This window comes from Python bivittatus, unplaced genomic scaffold, assembly GCF_059951505.1.
Source record: "Python bivittatus isolate LINGU-HERP-01145 unplaced genomic scaffold, Pbiv_v1 ctg000020_np1212, whole genome shotgun sequence".
Classification (NCBI taxonomy): domain Eukaryota; kingdom Metazoa; phylum Chordata; class Lepidosauria; order Squamata; family Pythonidae; genus Python; species Python bivittatus.
In genome coordinates this window covers 30,879,475-30,902,486 of record NW_028277030.1, presented here as the reverse complement: position 1 = coordinate 30,902,486, position 23,012 = coordinate 30,879,475, and the positions used below count along the sequence as shown (strand labels likewise).

Below are 23,012 nucleotides of genomic sequence, written 5' to 3'. Positions count from 1 at the left end.
GTGTGGAGTTTGCTCCCTGTTTATATACAGTAACTTTCCCTGCCAGTGTTGATGGAGGTGTGGTTTTTCTCCTCGGTAGTTCCTTGATTAGGGTATTGTTCTCTGCTTGATTGTTTGTCTGGTTTTAATCCCTGCTTATTTAGGTGTTGGTTGCTGGAGAGAATGTGTTCTGGTCTTTTTGTTTCGTTCTTAGCTTTTTTATTGTCTCTTTTAAATGGTGTATAAATGTGATTTATCTCTATGTGTCTGTTGATGGCTGATTTGTCTGAATGCCAAGCTTCCAGGAATTCCCTAGTGTTTTGGGGTTTACCTTGGTCTAGGATGCTCACAGTTTCCCAGTTGAAACTATGGTTGAGTTTGTTCATGTGTTGTGAGATTAAGGAGTTTTCATTGTGTCTTCTGACTGATAGTTGGTGTTCATGGATGTGCTCTGCTAGTCTTCTGCCTACTGTATCTGTCCTATGTAGTGGCTGTTACAGTCCTTACAACATATGTTGTAGATGACTCCTGTTTTTTCTTCTTGGGTTACTGGGTTTTTTAATTTATTTATGATGTTTTGGAAGGCTTTAATTGGTTTGTGTGCTTCAGGGATGCCGTGTGGTTGTAACAGTCTGTTATTGTTTCTGAGCTGTTTCTGATGTATGGCAGTGTTATCCTTTTCATCACTTGTGTTGGTTCTGCTGTAGTGGGTTCAGTGGTCAGGCACTTTTTGATAAAGTTGCAGGGGTATCCATGTTGTTGGAAGAAGTTGTACAGGCAGTCTGTTTCCTTTTTCTGGTGTTCTGGGTTGCTGCAGTGCATTTGTGCTCATTTGAATAATGTTCTTACATAGCTCCTCTTGTGGGAGGCTGGGTTGTTACTTTGGTAATGGAGCACTTGGTTAGTGTGGGTTGTTTTTCAACAGATTTGCATTTCTAATTTGCCATTGTTTCCTCTGTTGATGTGGATATCCAAAAAGAGAAGACGGTGGTCTCCTAAACTGGGGATAATATGTTCCTTCTCTTTCCCCATCCTCATCTCTTTATGTGGCACATCTTTTTAGCTTGTAAGCCTACAAGTACAGAATGTCTGGTTATTAATCTGTATGCCATCTTAAGAATCTTTCAGGCTGAAGCATGGGATATAAATGCTTTAAATGAATGAATACATCAGTAAATATCCATCATGATTCCTGATCATTGACAGTCTTATGCTCTGTGAATATGTATTTAAAAGCCTTTAAAGCCATCCAAGCCAGTAGTTATCTCTACATCTTGAGGAATACATTCCATAGTTTAAGCTACACAGGGAGTGAAGAAATGCTTCCACTCACCTGTTCTGAATCCCCTTGTTCCTTCACTTATAATTGCGGAATGTAGTATTATGAGAATGGGGAATGCCTTCCTGTCCCTTTTCTCCAAAGGATGCGCAATTCAATACGCTTCTTTCATGACATTTGCTCTAGGCACCAGCAGCAAAGGCTATGGAACAAGGAGAAAAGAGACAGCTGCAAAAGGCAGAATGAGGAGTGGGGAAAGGATCATTACAAAGGACCACTAGTCAGAACACACCGATCACAGTCTGGGCCCAGACTACTATTTCATTGCATACAATTTCTTTTTAATGGGATGTTTCACTGGCTATTTTTGCCGTTCTTGGATATCTTGTTTGCAATTCTTTAGAGTCCAATTTTCTCATCAAGGCCTCTGGAAGGCTAATCTTTATGGAAATATCACATCACTAATGAGTACCTACAAATGCACGTGAACACTAAAGTCAAGAGAACAGACATATGAGAACAGAATGTATGAGACTGTCTCTCTCTATAACTGGATAAATGTTATAGAGATAATATAACAATATAATTATTGTTAAATGGATTGTGTGGATACTGTTTAACTTCCATAAGTATAAGCAATTCTTTGGGAGTCTGCTTCCGGTGAGGCTGGCAAACTGACGCCCGCGCTTTGCAGGAGACATTATAGCCGAAAGGCAGCTGAATGCAGGATCCAGACTGCCCATAATTCCCTCTGGATAAAAGAGAGATCTTGAGATTACCCTCATGCATTCTGGACAGCTGGGTTTTTTTTTGTTTTTTGTTTTGCTTCAGCAACAGAAATTGTTGTTTTTGCAGCCGCTTGCAATCAGCTGGGAGTCGTGGGTTTTATCATGCTCTTTATGTAGCTGTTAATGTAGCCTTTTTAAGGACTTAAAGTTTGTCCAAACTTCACCTTTTTAATCACCTTGGAGTTTAATTTTTTTTCTTACTGTTTCATTAAGATTGAAAAACTTTCAGAGCTGCAAGTTGGATGTTTGCTGAGTGAGTTCCGTTCAATCTGTTTAAAAAGAAAGAAAATTATGTGTTTCCAGCTTTGTAAGATCTTCATTTTTTGTAACATATAACAATATATTGTACGGTTGTTCTTTGGAAAGTTTTTAAATGCTAAGGATTTGGATGAAATTGATTTAAAGAAAAACTTGGAAGTTAATTAAAAAGATCCTCTCATGTGGGAAAGAAATTTATGTTTATATTTCGACTTGATAACAAAGCCTTGAAGGTTAATCACTAGAGAGCACCAGATGGCCACCTTAAAGGAAACATTTTAAATTGGCTCAAGAAATCCTAGGAATATTTAACCCCACACTGGAACCAAAAGTTGCTACTGAAGAGAATCAAGTTCCTTGGAAAATAACTGAAATGGCTTTTAAGGTGGACTTAAATATTATAACCTATTAAAAAAAGATGGAAATATTGGATTTACAAATGGAATTGGATGATCATTTGAAAATTAAAAAATATATACACATAATATACCAAAAGAGGGATGTGGATTACTTGTTTAAATTGAAATATAAGAGACTTACAGGAGTGACTACATTGAAAAAATGTATGTTTTGGCCTAGCCCAACACTAGGTTTGCTTTCATCTGGCATGACTGAGCCAATTAATCACACAGAATCAAGGAAACCGGAATCTAAAAACACTTTATTCCTGCACAGGAGCAAAAAGCAAAGAGGTATGCTCAGGACTCAAGTCCAAATCGAGCGGCCCTGATTGAATCAAACACCATCCATTTATTCAGTTCAGCTAACAAAGAGGTTTACTACAACTGGTTAACAATCTGCATATCTTTAGGCATGTGTTAGCCCAACATCCCATAATAAGCATTTATTTAATTATTTTTACTTTACTATACTCCTCCTCTGAGTGGAGATTTTACTATTATAATTAGGCAAGGGTGCCAAAAGTTCATCTCTTGCCAAGGACCCCCTCCTCCTGTCCCTCATTATCCGGTTGGATCTGGTTCAGATGTCTGGTCCTTCAGATGGTTAGCCCTTATCTAGCAGTTTCCTGTGAGAACTGTTTGTACCAAGGCAATCTATTTCCTCTGTGTCAGAGGTGACCTTTTATTACTGGAAGGCTAAATTACTTGAAGGCTAATTTTCAACTTTTACTACCTAGAGGCCATTACTCAAAAACTCATTTTTGCTCTTTGATTACCTGGTCCTCAGTATCAGAGGCTACAAAAAAGTCTTGACACTCATTCCTTTGGAACTGTTGCCTCTTTTCTCAGTCTCAGCTGGGTAGCCAGCCAACTATTGCTGCTAACTCCATGCACTGCTCAAGAGAAGGAGAACAAATACATTTTTTTTTTTAATGCTGCACATCTGTCCCTCTCTCCCTCACCTGATTTCGGAAAGGAGGAAGTCAGTGATGTGCTAAGTCTGACTTGGTAGTCCTGAGGTAATTGCCAGCTGCTGCTAAGAGAAGAATTGGAAGCAACAGGCCAGAATGAATCATTGTGCTTTAACTGCATGCTTTAGATAAAATCCCCTTGCAGTTGCAGACCAGAGTAATGTAAAAAGCTGTCAGTTCCTTTGTAAACATCTCTGATCTTCTTCTAGAGAAATAATACTAGAGGTGACTTTCTGGATAGGATTTACACAAAATAGTCAGCACTTCTCTAAAGGACTGCTACATCCACTGCAAACACAAAAGCTCCTAGGCCTATCTGAATTTACGACAGGTTTAAGTGGGCTATCTCAGCAGATCTGCACTCTTTGGACTCTGATCTTGTTGCACAATTAAGAGCAGCTACTAATGTTTCATAGGGCCCACAGAAGTAGATGAAAACAGACCTGTAATGCTAATGTTTGAGAGTCCATAAATGGCTCTAATCATCAGTTGATTGCTGGCAAGTCCCCCCCCCTCCCCCTTTTTCTGTTCAGCATTGAAAAAGGAGTCTCTCTGTAGAAGAAGCTTAGGAGCAATGGTTCTGTGTTTTCATCTGCATGGAGAAAGGAAGCTCCATACACTGACACTAATCAGGAAGGGGAGAATCAATCTGGCACACTCCTCCACATCCACAAGTTACTATTTTCTAAATACTGTTGACCGTCCTATTATTTCACAAATAATCACTACATTTCCTCCCTTTAAAATTTGTCACGTAGATTCATACTATAAATAAATGTTTATCCAGTATAGCTCCCTGGCATTTCTCTATTAGCCATTCTGGAGGTATTGTTTTCCTGAGGCAGAGCTCATAATTTTTCATTCTCTGGCCCTTCTGTTCTTTGTTCACTTCTTTTGGATCCCATTTATGACCGGTCAGGTGGCTACATGCAAAATCTGGCTAAATCTAGAATAATTTCTTTCCCCAGACTCAGAACAACATTTTTGGATGACTCCAATACTTTAGTGTAATACAAAATAAAGAAGCTGCAGTGATCTGTGAGGGGAAAGAAGAATCCAAAATCCAGTAATCCAGTGGGGCAATCCCCTAATTATGAGGAGTCATAATTGAAAGTCATAGGGTAGCATCCAGTTCTGTAAAGCCCAACAATCTTGTCCCAAGAGCTCCTCCAAAAATTGTTACACAACTGTGATGTTTATTCTTAAAGAATGGGAAAATTATAAAATACATGGTGAATAATCATAAATTACTTAAATTTAATATAATTAATGTTTAGGTTTTGTTCAGTACCATATATTTGACTTTCAATATTATGTTGCTTAAAGATCAAAGACAAGAGATTGGAAAATGAATGAGTCATTACCAAAACACGGTTCAGTCATTTCATGCTCTGTGTGTGTGTGTGTGTGTGTGTGTGTATGATATTTGTGCTTTCGAGTCAGTTTTTGACTCCTGGTGACTGCCTGGACTAGTCCCTGTAGTTTTCTTGGCAAGGCTTTTCTGAAGTGGTTTGCCATTGTCTCTTTCCTAGGGCTGAGAGAGAGGGACTGGCCCAAGGTCACCCACCTGGCTTTGTGCCTCAGGTGGGACTAGAACTCACGTTCTCCCAGTTTCTAGCCTGGGGCCTTAACCACTACACCAAACTGGCTCTCTTCATGGTATATATACCATATGAATAGTGTAAACAACCCCTCCCCGGATCAATTTACAGTGACATCTGTATGCATTAGGGTTTCCACCCAATCCCAAACCCTGTACAGGATTCCAGCTCGCATGGAGCAGTCCTAACAGTAAAGACTTCTACCGCAGACAGTGATGCTCTACCTTCTCTGATGTCAGTCAGAACAACTTACAGAGGGACGGGGTTGCTCATCATTACTTCTGGAGCTGAGTTGTATTCGCCTTTCTACTGCCTGAAGCAGATTGTGTCAAATCATATTTAGGATTTTGAGACAACAGTGGTCCCCATTTCTGAAGACGTGACTCCTCATACTCTTCTTAGGTAAGCACAGAGGTAACAGAAAAACGTTAATCTTTATAACTGAAAAAAACAGAGATGCTAGCAGAAAAAATTATAAAGTGAAGAGAAATTGTGTAGTGTTATATTGTAGTTGGAGGGAAAAGAGCTCATGCATTTCCAGAATGAGTCTAGAATATATGATATTCTCTCTCTTGGTTCTGTTCTCACATTTATTGACAAAAACATACAAACAATCCACCCCCTTGCCAGCCTTTGACCACCTGGATTAGCTTTACAGTACAGTAGGCAAAATCTATAAAAAGTCTTCTTTACAAAGTGACTGTGTGTGTGTGTGTGTGTGTGTGTGTGTATTCTTAAGGGACAACTGTTCAGACATTGAATGTGGGGTAGCTGGAGCAAAGACTCTAGCCTAACCACCACACTTCCCATATGCCACAAGTATTTCCCGCACAATTATTTCCATATCTTCAAAGGTATTTGTCCTGGCAATCTTTGGTTTCCATAAACATGAATGCAGTTACGATCTCTCCTTGATGTTTCTGGAAAGTCCTCAAGAGGACTAAGGTTGGAATTCCCTTTTATAAATCTTCAGCAGGAAACCTGAGAACAAAAGTTCTAGGTTTCAGAAAGCTGCCCATAATTTTTGTAAAAAAAAAAAAAAAAAAGCTAGCAGTGCTTTACATTTCTCCTTTTCAATCCTTCAGTAGCAAGTAAGTGAATTTGTAATGAATCATTTATTTTGTGCCAAACCACCATCCTCATGCATACACTTGGTAAAATTATGCAAGATAATCACCAGCACTGGAGTCAATTGAAGGTTTTTAAAAAAGGGACATCAGGAGATGACTGTGGAGTGTAAGTATATTATTGTTAGCATTTGTTCTGAGAACATCTGGCCTGATTTGGGAACTTTTCCTCACCGCCTGCTTTTTATTACACCTTCCTTAATGAAGAATTTTAGAGCAGTTCCATGTTCTTGTGCCATTTAATTGATCCTGAATAAAAGGATCAGTTTTATACATAAAAGTGTATAAAATACACTATCCAGGTATAGATTTTTTAAAAGGAAAAAGAAAATCATGCAGCTGTGAATATTCTTTATGCCCTTCTCAGATGTTCATTATGATTCTGCACACGTCAGGTATAATTTTGCTTACTCAGCACAATGAAGAGAACAACTATTGGAACAAGAAGTCCAGTCCTATCTAGAAAACCACTATCCGTCAGTTAAACAAGGCTCAGCAAGATGGATCAATGGTTCTGAGTGTTTCTAGAGTTGAGAAGGGAAAGATCGGGAGATTAAAGAATCCACTCAGAAAAAGAAACAGGAAATACTGGCAGCATGTTGGTGTGAGCTGTGTGGTATGGTGGAAGTGGAGATCTTGCTTTCATAGAGGCTAGCTGCACTTACAGTAAATCTGCTCATGAAGCATTTCCAAAACCCTCTAAATGCAGTGGCTGTATTCTGTACTTCAGCAGCAAGGCCCTTTAGACCAGGGTTCCTCAACCTTGGCAACTTTAAGATGGGTGGACAACTCCCAGAATTCCCCAGCCAGCCTTGCTTTAGACAATAGTCTCTCCTATCCATACCTGCCAAAGATAGAATCTGGGATCTGAACCACTTCTGCTTCTCTCCCACATTTCTTACCTGAAATTGTACGGCTAAATTTCAGAAGCAAATTGTCAGTAACTGGACACATGATTTGATGGGTGATTATTAGTTGAGAATCTAGTTTAACAGGCAGTTAAACTCAGACCAAGATAAGTGTATTGGTTTGTATCAAGGACGAGTGCTGTCTCTAGACATTTTGGCTTCCTAGGCAAAAGCATATTCTGGTGCCCCTTATGGTTTGGCTCATCTTCTGATTTTGCTAGGAATTTCAAAAAGGTGCCCTTTGGCTTCTTTTTGTCTTCAGGTTTTTGAGCTTTATGGTTATGATTTTCAGCCCCAGACAACGTTTTTTTCCTCTGACATTTTCACCCTATTTACCCAGTAAGTAATTTTAATTATATCAACACCCATGGTTGTGATATGGCAACAATTCTGCAAAATAATATTTAAGTGGGTGTGCTGGCTCATAGAGTACATCATTGTTGCTTTTCACTTTTTTACTGTGTTTTTTGGAAGTCTTTTCAATTTCAGCACTCCCTAAAATTTGGTCCTCTAGGCTGGTGCCTACTCAGCCTTAGTCTTAGAGCTGGCCCTGTCAAGGACAAGCTAAAGGATTGATTCATGTACAGCAAAATGCAAATAAAGTCCCTTTCAATTTAGAACATAGAATGGTTATGGAGAGTGACATGAGATGATGAAACAGTAAAGAATGGCACAGATAAAAAGACTTGTAATCTTCAGCTGCTCTAACAACCTGCTGATGCCTGGTTGTCATATGACGGAAGGTTGCCTCTGCATGGATCTCTCTGAATTAGGTTGCATCCAAGCCTGGCTAAACACAGCAGGATTTTGGGATTTAGATGAGTATGACATGAGAGGTTACATAGGGAAATTGATACCAAGCATGGGAGGAGAGATTAAAAGTGACCTGCAGACTAACGTAAGGCATCTGGGTCAGAACATGATTTTGCACCAATTTTTGGTGGTGAGCCACCCCCAGTGAATGCAAGCTAAAGAAAGGTTTTAAAAAAAGCAAACGCATATGCACTCATGAGTATGCACGTGTATACACACAATTCAAAATCACTTCTCCAAAATCTTCAAATCCTAACTCTCAACCTGCCTGATTGTGAGGGAGTGAAGTTGGGAAAAGGAGCTGCAGCCAGGCAGAAATGCTTCTCACCCATGTCCCTCATACATTCATTTATTAACTCAGACTTTATTCACAAGCCTCCAAGCTGGCGTTCCATCTGCCTGTGATAATTGAGCCACACCCTGGCATTTTCAAGGACATGCCAATGTCCAGAACCCCACCCAGGCTCTTAGCTTAGAAAAGCCAATGCTAAGACAGAGTGAGGAAGAGATGTGCGTAGGACAGGTGATAAGCAAATGGCTTACAGACGGGGAAGTGGAGGCCACGTCTGGAGATTGGCAGCTATTACAAGCAGGCAAGAGGACTATCATTCAACTGCCAGAACCACAAGTTATGGTGAGCAGCATTTCCTGGTGGGAGTCCTGCCTGGAGCTTGGAGCTTTGCCGGGAGCTCAGTGGCAACTAGAAAAGGAGCGACCACACTGAAGCAGCACCTCATCCCAACTAGCGTAAGAACATTTGGAAGGAGGCAAAGGTTGCATGCCACTTTACTTGAATTAAGTATTAAAGGACTGAGTATTAAAGACACATTTACATGGCAACATCACCTTGCAAGTCCTAGATGGGTGGAGAGCAATAGTCTGTTGTTGGGGAAGGTGGGTGCTGCAATAAAGCATTTTGTACAGATTTGCTATGCTGTGGTGTGTCCAGGCCTTGGAAAATAAAGAACCCTCACATTATGCCATCACTCCAGCACTGTAATCCTTAACTCTCTGTTCCCCGAATGTATTTCCCCATAATAGCCTTCCTGTCCTTCACTGCCTCCCTGAGTTTGCTCAGTTTCATGCTCATCACTTCAGTGATGCTATCTAACCATCTCATCCTCTGCCATCCTCTTCTCCTTTTGCCTTCAACCTTTCCTAGCATCAGGGTCTTTTCCAAAGAGTCCTCTCTTTGCATTAGGTGACCAAGTATCTGAGCATGAGCTTCATTATCAATCCTTCCACTGAGCAGTCAGGGTTGATTCCACCTACTAGGGATGCCTTAATTTGCATTCTTGCACAGGGCAAAGAATTGGGCTTAATTAAGTGAACTATTTCACCTCTAGGATTCTATATAGTTAAAACAAACACAATTACTAACACTACCAATAGCTGGCAATCATATGTGTAAATACCACAGCAGGCATAGGTGGAAGATCTGATTTTCACATTTATAGTTATGCTATGTATTTTTCAAAGACTCCAAGTTAGTTTTTCTGTAATTTACCTGTGCACAATCCAGTGCTATATTTTAGAAGCATCTAAAAATAGAAAGCAACAAAAATACCCTAAGATATTTTGAAGAACTTATAGAATAAGGACAATAATGCCATAAGCCTTTTTCCCATTCAGATATTAGATATGAGTTCAGATTTGATCTAAAAATAACTGTGAAAGTTGGGGGGGTGCTTTGTATTCTTCCATGGGGATTTAACTAAAGTGTCGTGCATTTCAGCTTTTTGGCAATTCAGTCTGCCCCAAGTGTGGCATCACCTTTTTGCAAAGCACATGCAAGCAGTAGACAAACCAGTAGACTTCTTTTCGGATCTTACCATCATTCTAGGTTGGGCACCACTTTTGGATAGAAAGAATGGAACTGTCTGCTTCAGAGAAAAAGAATGAGTGTTCTGTTGCTTTATTTTTCCCCAAAAGTATATCTAGCAACTACATAGCAGTTATACATCAATACAAATTAAACACACACACACACACACACACACACACACAAAGAGGCCCCTGGTTATTGTTCAACAGTAACATACAATGATTTTGTAGGGGAGGAAAAATTCAGCCACTTGGAACCAATTAGATTTTATTTGTAAAATAAAAATAAAAAAGTAAAGAGATGACTGTCAGAGTTTCAATGTGTACAGAATGCAATCTATTCATGCATATGTTTTCTGGAAATCACCTCTGTTCTTCTCAAGTAGCAAGAATTGATCAGTTGTCGACTATGGAGAGATGGGAAGCAAAAGTGGAGAAAGCAACATAGGGAGATACAGGACCAGGTTGGTGGTCAGCCACCGTATACCCAGAGGGGTTATGGAACTAATTTGGTCCAGTTCTCATGAAATAATGATGAAGATGATGATCAGGATGATTGTACGTTACATGGCAGCTTTTGTCATTCTTTCCTAAATTCAATAAAACATATAGTGGAAGAGGAAAATCAGGTTGACCAGAAGATCAGCAGCAGCAGGAAGATGCTAGGAAGAGTGAGAGATAGATAAACCAATAGAAGGATGCTAGGAAGGTCGAGGATGGGGGGCTGTGATAAAATTAGCTGCGGTAGGAAGATGCTAAGAAGATTGAGGGGTGCAGGCAATCTGGTTGTTACCTAAATTAGATAACAGCCCTGTGCACCTTTGGTGGCAGCAAAACTGGAAGTGTGGGCCCTTTTGAGCTTACTTTCCTCAGGCTTCCAGCTCAGTAAAATATATGATGGGTCTAAATGGCTGGGATGAGAATTTTTTCCTTTCAGTCTGTCATAAGCTCATGCCTAAATTTCCAATCCAAATAAACAGTGAAGGGGGTTGATCTGCTTATGTTTGCATGAATGTGGGTGCGTGGCCTGAATGCTTAGGTGGACTGGAGATAAGAAGTTTGTAGGAATTGTGCAGAGGAGTGGAAGGAAAAAATCGGATGAGCCCATTCAGGCTTCAGAGGCAATGCCAAAGTTGGGGAGGAAGAGTTAAACAGCCAGTGGAAGCCATGGGGAAGGATTGGGTGGATGGGGGCTCTGTTAAGCTCCAGCTGGTGCAGCACTTGTGATCTTCCTAGACCAAGATGCCTCAGCAATGGTAACTTATTCCTTAATCTCCACAGTTTAACACATGAGGTCACCTTTGGAGATGACTCAAGGGTGACAAATGGGACAGAAAGTGGCAGCCAGGCTATTGGGGTGGTCTACAAGTATCATAAATAAGTAAATGATATTGTATTTTGCTGATTATCACTTTTTGGGGATTTGCCAATAACTATTATAGTACCAGCATGGGTCAATAATCTCCTCCTCTTCCTTCTCCTCTTAGTAACTATTGACACCTTCCCCCAATTCTGGAAAGGAAAAAAAAAAAAACCCTATTCTGTTACATTAGCAGGAAAAGAAATGTGGATAAATGGTGGTGTATTAATCCAGATAATATGAACCTCCCAATGTTAAAAAACAAGCCACTGTGTGGGAATTTTTAAAATGAATTTTTCTTTTCTTTTCCTAAAAAGCCCAATTTCTGCTCATTTTCTTTCTTTTGCCTAAACTTGCTTGACCTTTCTCTCACTGCAACAATGCCTCCATCACACTTCTAAGCACCTCCAGGCTGAGTGAAACATCCTCATTCTTTCAGCCCTCCTTTGTTTTCTGCTTCGTACTTTCTAGTTTGGCGCATTCCTTTTCTAACTGTGATTCAATTACATCTGTTTGTCCAAGAAACGTACGTACATACATACATAACCTTCAAACTCTGTGCTGTTTTAAGTAAGGAGGAGAAGAAAGCCTTTTCTTACTTCCTCACAAGTAAATAAACTATCTTCATCTGCCACTGCATGTCCAGTGCTTTAAAACAAAAATTCTCTTTTCTTTTTTTCCTAACACAACCATTTCAAACAATAACGTACCATGCTTGGAATCAGTAGATCTTTTGGGAGTTAAGCATCAAAGGATTATGACAGGCATGATTTTTTGGTCACTTGACAAAATGCTCAGAATGCATAAATTCATTCAAACTGGACTCTTATTTGAAAGTGTGGTTCTGCTTAAGATAATAATGCAGCTGAAAGGTGAGCATAAACCATGAGTGTGTTTGTGCTCTCCAATTCTTTAACTTTGATTTAATGGCTTTAAGCTAGCATTTTTCCCCCAGATACCCAAATGAGTAGTGTTATGGTTTGACTTGCATTAAAATGGAATACATCTGGCAGATCTGAGGAAGCTCAGCATGAGAGACAAAGCGAACAAGACGAATTCTCCTTTTGGGAATCTCCTTCCAGATCTGCAGGAGGAGGAACAACACCACAGCTGCATTTCTTCAGAGCACCTCAACCGAGTCTGGAAAGAACAAGCCAGTGAAGGGATGTCCACCATTTGTCAAATTTGGCAAAGTGTCCAAATGTGCACCAGAGATAACACCTTGAACAATACACTTCCTTTCAGAGGTTATAGAGAACCTGAAGACATAGTAATATCCCCATGGCAACAGCTGACGGAAAAGCTGTTTTTAGACAAGTGGAAATTATGCTACGAGAAAACCAGACATTCCACAGGAAGGCAGAGGAAAAGGATCTCTGAAACGTAACAGCAGCAAAGGAGGCTGAAGTTATCATTAAGAACGTGTAGAAAGGCAGCCAAGGAACACAAAGGGAATGAGAGCAAAAGGGGGTAGATTTAGACACGTTAATGGAAGAGCCATTTTATTCAACGGCAGTAAAAGTAAACATGGGGAAATGTGCACATTTGTCATATCTCAGGGCCAAATTAAATGTTCCGTTGATAAGTACCACGCAGTGAAATAGGATTGTTTTTGACTGATTAACAGTCGTAGTGTTTCTGAGGGGTGTGTGTCTGTGTGTGTTAGAGATTCAGCGCAAGCAAATCTTATGCCTTACCTTCCCTGCCTCTCAGCATTCCCGGAGTCAACTGCATCTTGGCGTTAGGCTGCTTTAATAGAAAATCCCCACCACCTGTTTCCACCTCATTACAAGATACATAGCTTTGGCCACATATTGAGATCCAATTGGATGTAGTGGTTCTATTCCTTCCTTAGGCACAGAAGTCAGCTGGGTAACCCTGGGCCAATCACTCTGTCTCAGGCTAGCTTGGAAATTGCAAAACATCCACGGACCAACCGCTACTTCCACCCCAAACTAGTGCTTGGTAGGGTAGCAATGAAGGCCTTGGAAAAAATATTCAGATGCACCCAAGATCAGAATTATGCAGGCAGTTTTCTCTGTGACATTTTCTGAAAGTGAAAGTTGAACTTTGAGGAAGCAGGACTTACGCTCTGGTGTTCAAGAGGGCTCCTGAGAATACTGTGGACAGCCAAGAAAGCAAACAGGTCATAAAACAAATCAATCCAAGGTTCCCGCTCAAGGCACAAATGACCAGGCACAAATGACCATATTTTGGACATATTAGGGAATGGCCCAGCTCTCTTGAGAAGTCTGTAATGCTGGGAAGGTGAAAAGAAAGAGGATGACGGGCAGCAAGGTAGATGGACTTGATTACAGCAGTGATAGGTGCACGACTGGAAGACTTGAAGGGCCAGGTTGGTACAGATCGTCCTCAAGGTGTATGCATGCAGTCGCTGAGTCAACACCAACTTTGTGGCACATAATCAGTCCCCAAAGGACATTGGACAAATGGGGTAAACTATGGTCTGTAACCTTCAATGAAGAGGTCTTCATTCTGCAGTGGGTGGATTTCAGGCTGATGTTAATAATCGTTTCATGTATCAAGCAGCGTTGGCCTTAATATATTTCTCCCCAAGCACTGCAATAATCAAAGTCTAAATAGGACTGTGAGATACCTAGTGTGCATATGATATTCCAAATAATCACTGCATTACCTTTCTGAATGATCAGGCAGTTCAACAGTGGAGCAAGATGAGCTCTCCCGTGTTGGAAATTTTTAAGCAGAGGCTGGACAGGTATCTATTGGGATTCTCTACCCAGGGGCATGGGGGCAGGGCAGGGTGGGGTCAACAGCATCAAAATGATGGGTGCAACTAGGGCTACTGAAGCCTCATCCCTTTTTACATTGTGCAATGCACATTAAAAGGCATGGAGCTTTGTGGCCCAGTCATGCCTACTTTGATGCCAAGGGTGCCTATCTCGGTGACTTTCATGCATTGAACAGGAAGCTGGGTGTGATGACCTAATAGTCCCCTCTTGTATTGTTTAAATGCTGTACCTTAACTCTTGATTTAATTATATATGTAATTGGCATGCTATATTTGCTCTTAAGCCTTATTGAGGTTATTACATCATAGGTTTTCATTGGACATTTCCAGTCTTCTGATTCTGAAGTATACCTTTTTTTTTTTTTAATTTCTCCCCCTTTTGTTCAATGGGTAAGACCAGCAACATTATATGTTTCTAAGTGCCAGGTCACTAAGAATTTTCCAGTTTTCTTTGCACTTCCTCCTCCACAACTCGAAACATTATTTCACTGAGTGCCTCCCCAGTGAGGCCAGTTTGGCATCTTCTTCACTCCCTTCGTGGCATTGGCAAATAGATGTTTATTGTGATGGAACATGAGGGTGGCCTTGGAAGACGGTTGTGGGGGGAAGAGATGCCACTTAGGGGACAATCAGGTAAAAGAAGGAGTCCGCCACAGAGTAACGCCAGAGAAAGCAACTTAGGAAGGACCCGCCCTAACTACTCAGGTGGTAAATAGGGAGGGCAGGAGAGCTGTACTTTCAGACTTGCAAGATGCTATTAATGTAGCCTTACATAAAGTAGGAGTAGCTGTAGTCGTGTTTCCTGTCTGGTTTACCTGGGAGGGCTGACATTTATTCTCTCAAGCCTTTGGCCGTATTATTGTGCTAATAATACGGTGTAGAGAGTAAGGAATATGACCTTGACAGAGGCATGCAGGAACTGTTACCTAGGAAAAAGTGGCTTAAATCTTTTTTAAGTCCAGAGCAATGAGATAACATTCAGAAACACCTCCCTAATTCACTGAACTAAATCAGACTTGAAGATTCTATTATTATAACCAATCTCAATAAAAGTAGTTTTAGCCTTCCTTGTGGAGTTGATTTTCTGGTCTGCCCCACCCAGAAGGACTGACACTATGAGATACTTATATATTTGTATTCTGCTGCCTTTATTTTTACTGCCTTTTTAATGGTAAAAAATTAAGTTTGTGAGCCACCCTGGGAGAACTGTTTTGAAGTATGACATACAAATACTTAAAATTAGTAGTTGGTACTTTTTGAGTTTGAAGTAGACCTTTGAATTTCAAGGTGTATGGCCCTTTAAATAAGCAGCACGTTGAACTGTGAGGTAGATGATGATAACCAGACTCTTTTTGAACAGCTTAGAATTTAAAAAAAAAAAAAAAGCAAGCAGTAATACCCAAAGGTCACAGCAGGTCCTGAAGGTAGCCAGAAGTAGAGCTTTGAAGCTTTTTTGCCAAGTCCATAGGGAATCCCAGCACACACGGCAGACCATCTGCTGTTTTTTAAAAATAGAGGTCACTGGCTGATCAGCTCGCAGTACAAGTGACCCCACTGTTTGTTATGGGGATAAAATCAGGAGAAATCCTCACGTTCACTGCCTTGAGCTTTTAAGAAAGCAGGAAGGAAAGAGAGAGAAAGGGCGGGAGGGAAAGACTGGCTCATTTTAATTTTTGTTGGGCTCATTTAATTTTGTATTTAAAGAATACAAACAAAACATAAGAGATATTTGGGGGGAGACCTTCCATAACAACAACAACATCTAAGAGGCATTAATTCAGAAAAACCCTAATTTCTGGTTCGCAGAATGGTGCAAAACAACTAGCTCACCAGAACTTTGTAATATGTAATATTAGTTGAAAATACAAGAGTGGGAAGATAGTCAACATTTGGAATATGTAAATTGCACAGCCACTAGTTAGCAGGGATAATCTGCTTTTATAGATTCTAAATTAAGATGAAGCTGAGTGATTATGCCCATAGTAATTATACTAGGGTTAGGTCTTAAAGAACTTTTTTCAGTAGTACGTGCTCAGTCCCGTTGTAAGCCTCTGGCTCTGGCCCAATCTTTCTATCCCATCCTCCCAAAGTTAATGCAAATATTAATGCTAGCCCAGCTTAGTACTTGGATGAGAAACCACCAGGAAAAATCAAGGCTGTGACCTTCTTAGGCTAGAGTGGGAAGATATAAGGAAAAAAAAATCTTGGCCAATTGCAAAGTCTTGTGAAGAAACAACATAGGCATATCCACAAATGAAGATTCAAGTATCCAGGCAGCCTGAACATCCATAAGCCAGCATTAACCCAAACAGGAGTCCACAATCAGAAAGATGGTGAAGAGCCCATGGAGTGAAGAGTTATCCTTTCACACAATCTGGCAGCTGATCAGGAAAATGTCCCTCAAGCTATATTTACATGCATATCCTGAAGCTAGAAAATGGAATTATCACTACCTCTGCTCACAAGCATGGGTGGCTGGGGAGAGGAAGGGAGGGCAAATAACACATGCATGGTGACATCACACAACCGTTGCAATGTATATATTTACATCAGATGTCAGGACACAAGTGTGTAATAGTGGCATTTGTGTGATATCATGCCAGGTTGTCACTTTGGTTTCATTGTGGCTTGCTGCAGACTCTGCTGGCCACAATGATAAATGAGTTGCTGTTAGATGCCATGCTGGCAACTCCTGGAGCTGGTTCCAGTTTCAGAAAAGCCTTCTTTGTCCTAATGATCCACCTCTCTTTTCTCAACCTGGTAGACTGCACTGTCTTGATGTTGCACAATTCTTTTTAGAGACAGTAGACAAGGGCGGTACTTGGAAAAGGTTGGGTTAGATAGCAAGTGTTGGTGAATTCCCCCACAATGCCTTTGCTATTGTTCTGTCTCGGTATTTCACCAAAGCAGTACCATAAATCATGTGAAATAATTTATCATGACTCCAGCTAAAAAATGTGACCTGTTTATTGTAAATGAAAAGCATTCATAACAGTGCAAACAATTCTTTGGTAGATTTATTAAGTACAATAAAGTAAGTAAAATTTTATTTTCGGTAGGAGTTTTAACAAAGTAAATAAATATGGAACAATTGCCACCAACAAAATACTGAGAAAATGATAATTCAGCCATTGGCCACTGTCTCAAAAATGCTACATGAATTTTTAATTGGCAAAAAATGTAAAAAGATCATTTGTATAATATTTGATTTACTTGATAATTATAGAATTAGGTCTATTTCCTAACCTGGTTTAACACCAAACATTTCCTGCTATTTGTTTAGCTATAAATGCTGGAAGTTACATCATTTTACATACTATTTGAACAATACTGATTATAGTGTTAACAGAAGTGGGATGCAAACCCTCTCTTCAGTGACCCATTGGATTTTTGCACCCAGATCTGATAGCCTACTGATCAAACATCTGTTTTTTTTCAATGTAGGAAGCCAGAGGTGTGCTTTGGTTATGGATACTTGGCAAAGATACCCTTCAGTGACCATGGTGCAATCCTACACCATTTTATCTGGGAACAGACACCCCCACACACACACATTTAATATGACTTAATTTGAATAGATTTGCATAGGCCTGTATCTCAAAATACCTGAGCAGAGTTTTTGTTTTTTAATGTAGCTGCAGCACCAAAATAAACGGTCATAGTAATTTATTAAGACTTCAAACGGTTTTATATCTGCAGAAACATGCTTCAGTTAGGGTTATCTATCATAATTTGCTAATTTGCCCAAGTGAAAGAATTCTGGAGAAAACCTCTAAAGGAAAAATGTGATCTGGACTGTTAAAATACAGAATTTACTGAGGTACTGAAAGGCCAAAGAGGTAATCCTTAAAATTAAATATGATTCTTAAAGTATGTCTTTTGCTTCATGTGCATTAAAGTCAAATCTTTATGTATGAAATTGCTTTCTAGTTCAATCCTGTGCCTGTTTATCTGGATATAAGTCCTACTGAGTTTGGGCTTACTTTTAAGTAAAGATGTATATGATTGTACTCTTAAAAGAGTTTTTTAAAACTTGTTTGTCAATTACTATGTATTCCCAAAATATTTTCCTAAAGCAGCCACTAACAGATATTGGTGGTGTGCTCACTAAACAAGTTCCTTGGTTAATTTCTCTTTTTGAAACTATACTGTATGGTATTGCTTTCACCCCTGAAAACTGATTAACGTCACTTCAGAAGATGGTTAAATTCTACAAACTAATGATTTGCTTCATGAATTGAAGTACCAGTCGTGAAGCCAAACACATCTATCAAATGAGGTATGAGAGTTTTCCTTCACTGGATGTAATAATACATGCTGGTTATAAAAAAGGCAGTATTGAAAATACAAGTAAACAATAGTGAATTAATGTAGACATAATGACCAAAAAACAAAACAAAACCATATCTGGGCATACAGATTCACAAATAGTAATGACTAATGTAATTTTGACACAAGTACAAAGCAGGGAGAATAGACACTATGTAAACCTAAGACCTTGAAATGTTTTGTTCCTTCATACTAATAGATTTTATTTCAAAATCATGCAACAATATAACTAGGATCAATAGATATTGGATGCTATTTGGTGGGCACTGCTTCAGTACAACTCATTCCTCCCCAAAGTATTTGAGAGAAGCTTTAGCAGCACTTTTATAAAAGGCTGATATACAGACGAATGCATGACATTTCTTTTCCGGCTGCGCAGTAATTCAGGTCAGAAGGGGAAGTGTAATTTTGAGGATACTTTTCCTGGGAAACTGCACATTTGATTTAAGAAGGTGCCAACCAGCGTGATGCTTGTATCCACATTCACAGCAAATCACCTTTTCCTCAAACCCTGATCTCCACCCAACGCTATTGGTTTTTATGTTCACATTGTCAAGGTATCTTCTGAGTCAGTGTATCAAGGGAGAAGCACACTGCAGAATCATAGTTTAAACCTTCCTGGTCCTCATGCCGAAAAAGCTGTATTTTTTATATGTAATTGTTAAAGCTGTAGGATCCAGGCCATACAAAGGTAGCAATTTTAGTGAATCTGACTTAAATAAATTCTTGAACAATGACTGATTAAGGCATGCTCCAAGACAGTGTTTTCAAACTTGGCAACTTTACGATGTGTGGACTTCAACTCATGCTGGCTGGAGAATTCTGGGAGTTGAAGTCCCCACATCTTAAAGTTGCCACGTTTGAAAAACACTGCTCTAAAAGGAAATGAATATATTTAAGGCTACCAGATCTGGGATGCCAAACTCCAGACAACCACTAGATGGCAGCAAAGAAATGTTGATCTGGTAGCCCTAATCTATTAGGAAAAACAGAATCTGGAAGGTCAAAATGCAAGTAGTGAACATGTCTGCACTCAGCAGTTAAAATATATTACATGTCAGAAGGGTACTAGAACAGATAATAAATTTCAAAAATTATTGTGGCATATGCAAACATAATATTCCTCAGAAGGTTTATAACTCATCTATTGTTTTAGTAACTGTTTGATTAATTTCTCTATTACTACATATTTTCCAGAAAGGTATAAAGCCTCTTACCCCCTCAGCCACCATTCTGTACATATGGTTTATATCACAGTTTAATTGTGATAAAGGAATCTTTCATAATGGTTTCTCAGCACAAACATGGATTATTTGGCATTTGGTATTACTAAGACATAAAATAGGAAAATATGAGTGCATATATGCTTGTTAATAAGTGAATAATGAAAAATGGATGTCTAAAACAGCAGGTGCTAAATATTTATGAGAGCCAGAATTAATTTATGACAGGAGTCACCAAGGATCGATCCTCATATCCTTTTTCACTAGCAAGGCTCAACCGTGGAAGATATGGTGGAAATCAGATAATAATGGCCCTGGGCAGGGTCAAATATTATCACTGAATGAATATAGAAAATATCCACACCATAGGAATTAGGGTTCCCAGCAGACTTGAATTCTAGGATTACTTCATCTTTAAATTAAGCTCTGATGTGGCACAGTTTTCTTGGACCATTTCAGCAAGTTTGCAGTGTTATACATAAGAAACATGACTTCATTAGATAGGAAATGGAAGTATGGACAACCTAAACATCTCAATTGAGACGGAAATCACAAAAAGCAGGGAGATCAGTAACAAAGGTGAAAAATGTAAAGCAGCTGAGCAATTGCCCTTTAAACCAAGAAATACATATTTTCAAAAGGCTAACAGTGTGAGAATGTGGTATGAATCCTATTTTCCAACAGTGTCTTTTTTTCTCATGCGTACATAGGTTTGTGAATTAAATTACAATTATGCTTACATCACATCCATTCCTCTAGTAAGGCATGGTGGGGAGTTAGAAGTTTGAGGTAAAACAAACTTATGAGTATTTTATCAGGGTTTTCCATAGGTCTGGACCTCAACTCCAGGAATGTTCAGCAAATGGTAAGCTGACTGAAGAATTCCGGGCACTGAAGTCCATAAATATGGAAATTTGCAAGCTTGGGAAACATTGTATTACACCAGAAGTTGCAGGCACTGGATAGGGAAAGATTTAACACTAGAGGAGTGTGAAAAACAGATGCCCAAATTAAGTTTTTTCATTCTCGCCCTTGATTAGAATTAATACTGCAAGATAAAGTATGGTTGCATTACTGTGGTAGTGACATTCTGGCATGATTAGCTTTCTAAGTCAGTACTAGTCTCAGAAGCTAGTCAAATATTAGTATTTTTCAGAAAGATACTGAGTTAGTGGTTGCATCATACTAAAACATTTGCTTTGCTTTGTTTAGTTTTGGTTATTGAATTGTGTGAAACGAGCCATTGGGGTCTTTAAAACCTTGTTTATAGCTTAGTATATTGTTTAGTGCCACAGATCTGGAGTCCAAAAGTCCAGACATTAGTTTTCCATACATCCTTTGCTGCCACCTAGTGGTATTCCAGAGTTTTTGTAGACCAAACATGGCAGACCTAACATTGTCTGAACCCAGCCAATTATGGTTTATTCAGTAAGACATGGTCAAGTATGATTGGAATGATATATGAATCCAGGCAATGTCTGTGTTCATATATTGCACTAAGCCATGATTTTACCATGGTGCATTGATTAAGCTATAATGGCTGTAAGTACACCTTGCACTAAGCCACTGTTTACAGAACCACATTATACAATAAGTAAACCCAGGCTTTATGTTATGTGGACCTTGTTTCCTCCAATGGCACCTGACTTCCTACCAGTGTACAAAGAAATAAAAATTAACCTGGGAGCCTAAAATCACTAAACAAATGCTTTTTTTAAAAAAAAATAGCACCAGTTTTTAGTTTCTTGAACCTGAGAAGTTTCAACATAAAATTATCTTGACCAACACTGTGTATTCCCTTTCAATACTTTTCACCTTGTGGTTTTTCACTGGGTAAGGAAGTAAAATATATTTTCTTACACTGTTACCCCATCATCTGAATGCTATCCTCCTTTTACATCTTGATTCTCTATTGTGGTTTAAAGCCTACTGTTACCTGTATTTGCCATCAGCAGATATCAATATGACTTGATATGTGACAACTGAAAAGCAGACTTAGGGTGCATTTCCCTTGCTAACAGTTTGTTTTAAGCAGACAGGACAGCAAACGCCCTTGAGCTTCACAGGTGTAGCACAATCATGCGGTGGACACGACTCCACGTAACAGGTTACCTGACCAACCTGTGTTTGGAAAGGTAGAGTGACAGTTTAGTTACTAAAAAAAAGAAAAGATTAACGTGTGCATTACTGAACAATGTACATTTGGGGTTCAGGCCTGCATTGCTGATACAGTATAGGCTATGTAAATATTTTAAGCCCAATCTAGACTAAGTTGCTTGCTGGATTTTGAATGAAAAGATGTGTGCGCAAATCAATGGACAAAGGGGAAAAAAGGTCACCTTCACACTGCTTGTTTAGTTGGGAAATATTTATCTTTGTCAGCTAGTAACGTTTGTAACTAGACTGGATCATCATGTGGTTTTCCCAGTTTTTGTGGAAACAATCAATTTTTGGATCAAACAGAATCTCTAAAGACAAAGAGTAAACACTTATCTTAATCCATTTATATCATGGAGACCTCTGCCCCCTAAATGCCGTTATCCAGGAAGGTAGGATATAAATTGGAATGACAACGATGATAACACTGTAACACTAACAAATATGAATATGCATGGTTTGTTCAATGACTGCTCTAGCTAATATAGACATTTCTTGATAAAACACGCAGAGAAACTGGTAGAGGTTTGGGTTCTTCATGGTTTTATAAAAGTTGTGAATCTGTTAAAAACATATTTTGCAGTTTTGTCTGAGGATTTTCATGCTGTTATGCTTGAATTTTTTTGAATGCATTTGGTAGGCTGCTGTGTGGGACAAAATATCAAACTCCCTGGGTTTTTGGCCTGAACCAGGAAGGAGGTTCTAAGTTTTCATGGGTCAATACTTTCCATGAACGGAAAAAAACAAGTGCTACATGTTGAAATTCTGAACCCAGCTACATATAGTAATATGGCATCTCCCTGCCAGAACAAAATGAACATTAGGCCCTAAGTTGAAATATTATTTACATTATTAAGTCCTACATATAACATGTTATTAAATATTATTTATGTTAGGAAGTTATTTCTGTCAGGGCTACAGAAAGTTTCCAGGGATTAGTTATTTTAGTTTCTTGCAGTAGCACACACACTACCCTGCCCCCAAGGCTTAGGGCATTTTAAAGCTTAATAAATTTCATATTATGTTAACTTCTACAGATCACAAGCCTCCTCACTAAACACACAAGGGAGCCTTACACAGACCACAGCTAGATTATCTCAAACTTCCAAATATGTCTGTGCAATAACAGACTAACAGTACATTCTTATGGGGGCCTTCTTAGAAGCGAGTCACACCAGGTTCGATGAGACTTCCTGCCAAGTTGTGCTGAACAGGACTGCATTC

General features: G+C 39.3%; 1 protein-coding gene and 1 long non-coding RNA gene across 4 annotated transcripts in view; one reads left to right on the top strand and one right to left on the bottom strand.

Annotated features, from left to right (window-relative positions):
- Positions 1 to 23,012, top strand: part of LOC148217024 (uncharacterized) — a 39,093-nt gene that overhangs the window by 741 nt on the left and 15,340 nt on the right. Inside the window, exon 2 of one of the 2 annotated variants that reach the window (XR_015795458.1) lies at positions 5,487 to 5,679. This is a non-coding gene — a long non-coding RNA (uncharacterized LOC148217024). Of the gene's footprint in view, positions 1 to 2; positions 5,680 to 23,012 lie in introns of those variants that run through there. The other variant, XR_015795457.1, reaches the window with a different exon arrangement.
- The window catches only part of PXDN (peroxidasin), an 82,225-nt gene continuing 79,910 nt past the window's right edge, over positions 20,698 to 23,012 (bottom strand). For both annotated transcript variants that reach the window (XM_088136657.1, XM_088136664.1), the window contains one exon: positions 20,698 to 21,752. In XM_088136657.1, the coding sequence (XP_087992783.1) occupies positions 21,627 to 21,752 (126 nt within the window). In that variant the 3' untranslated portion in view covers positions 20,698 to 21,626. The remainder of the gene's footprint in view (positions 21,753 to 23,012) is intronic.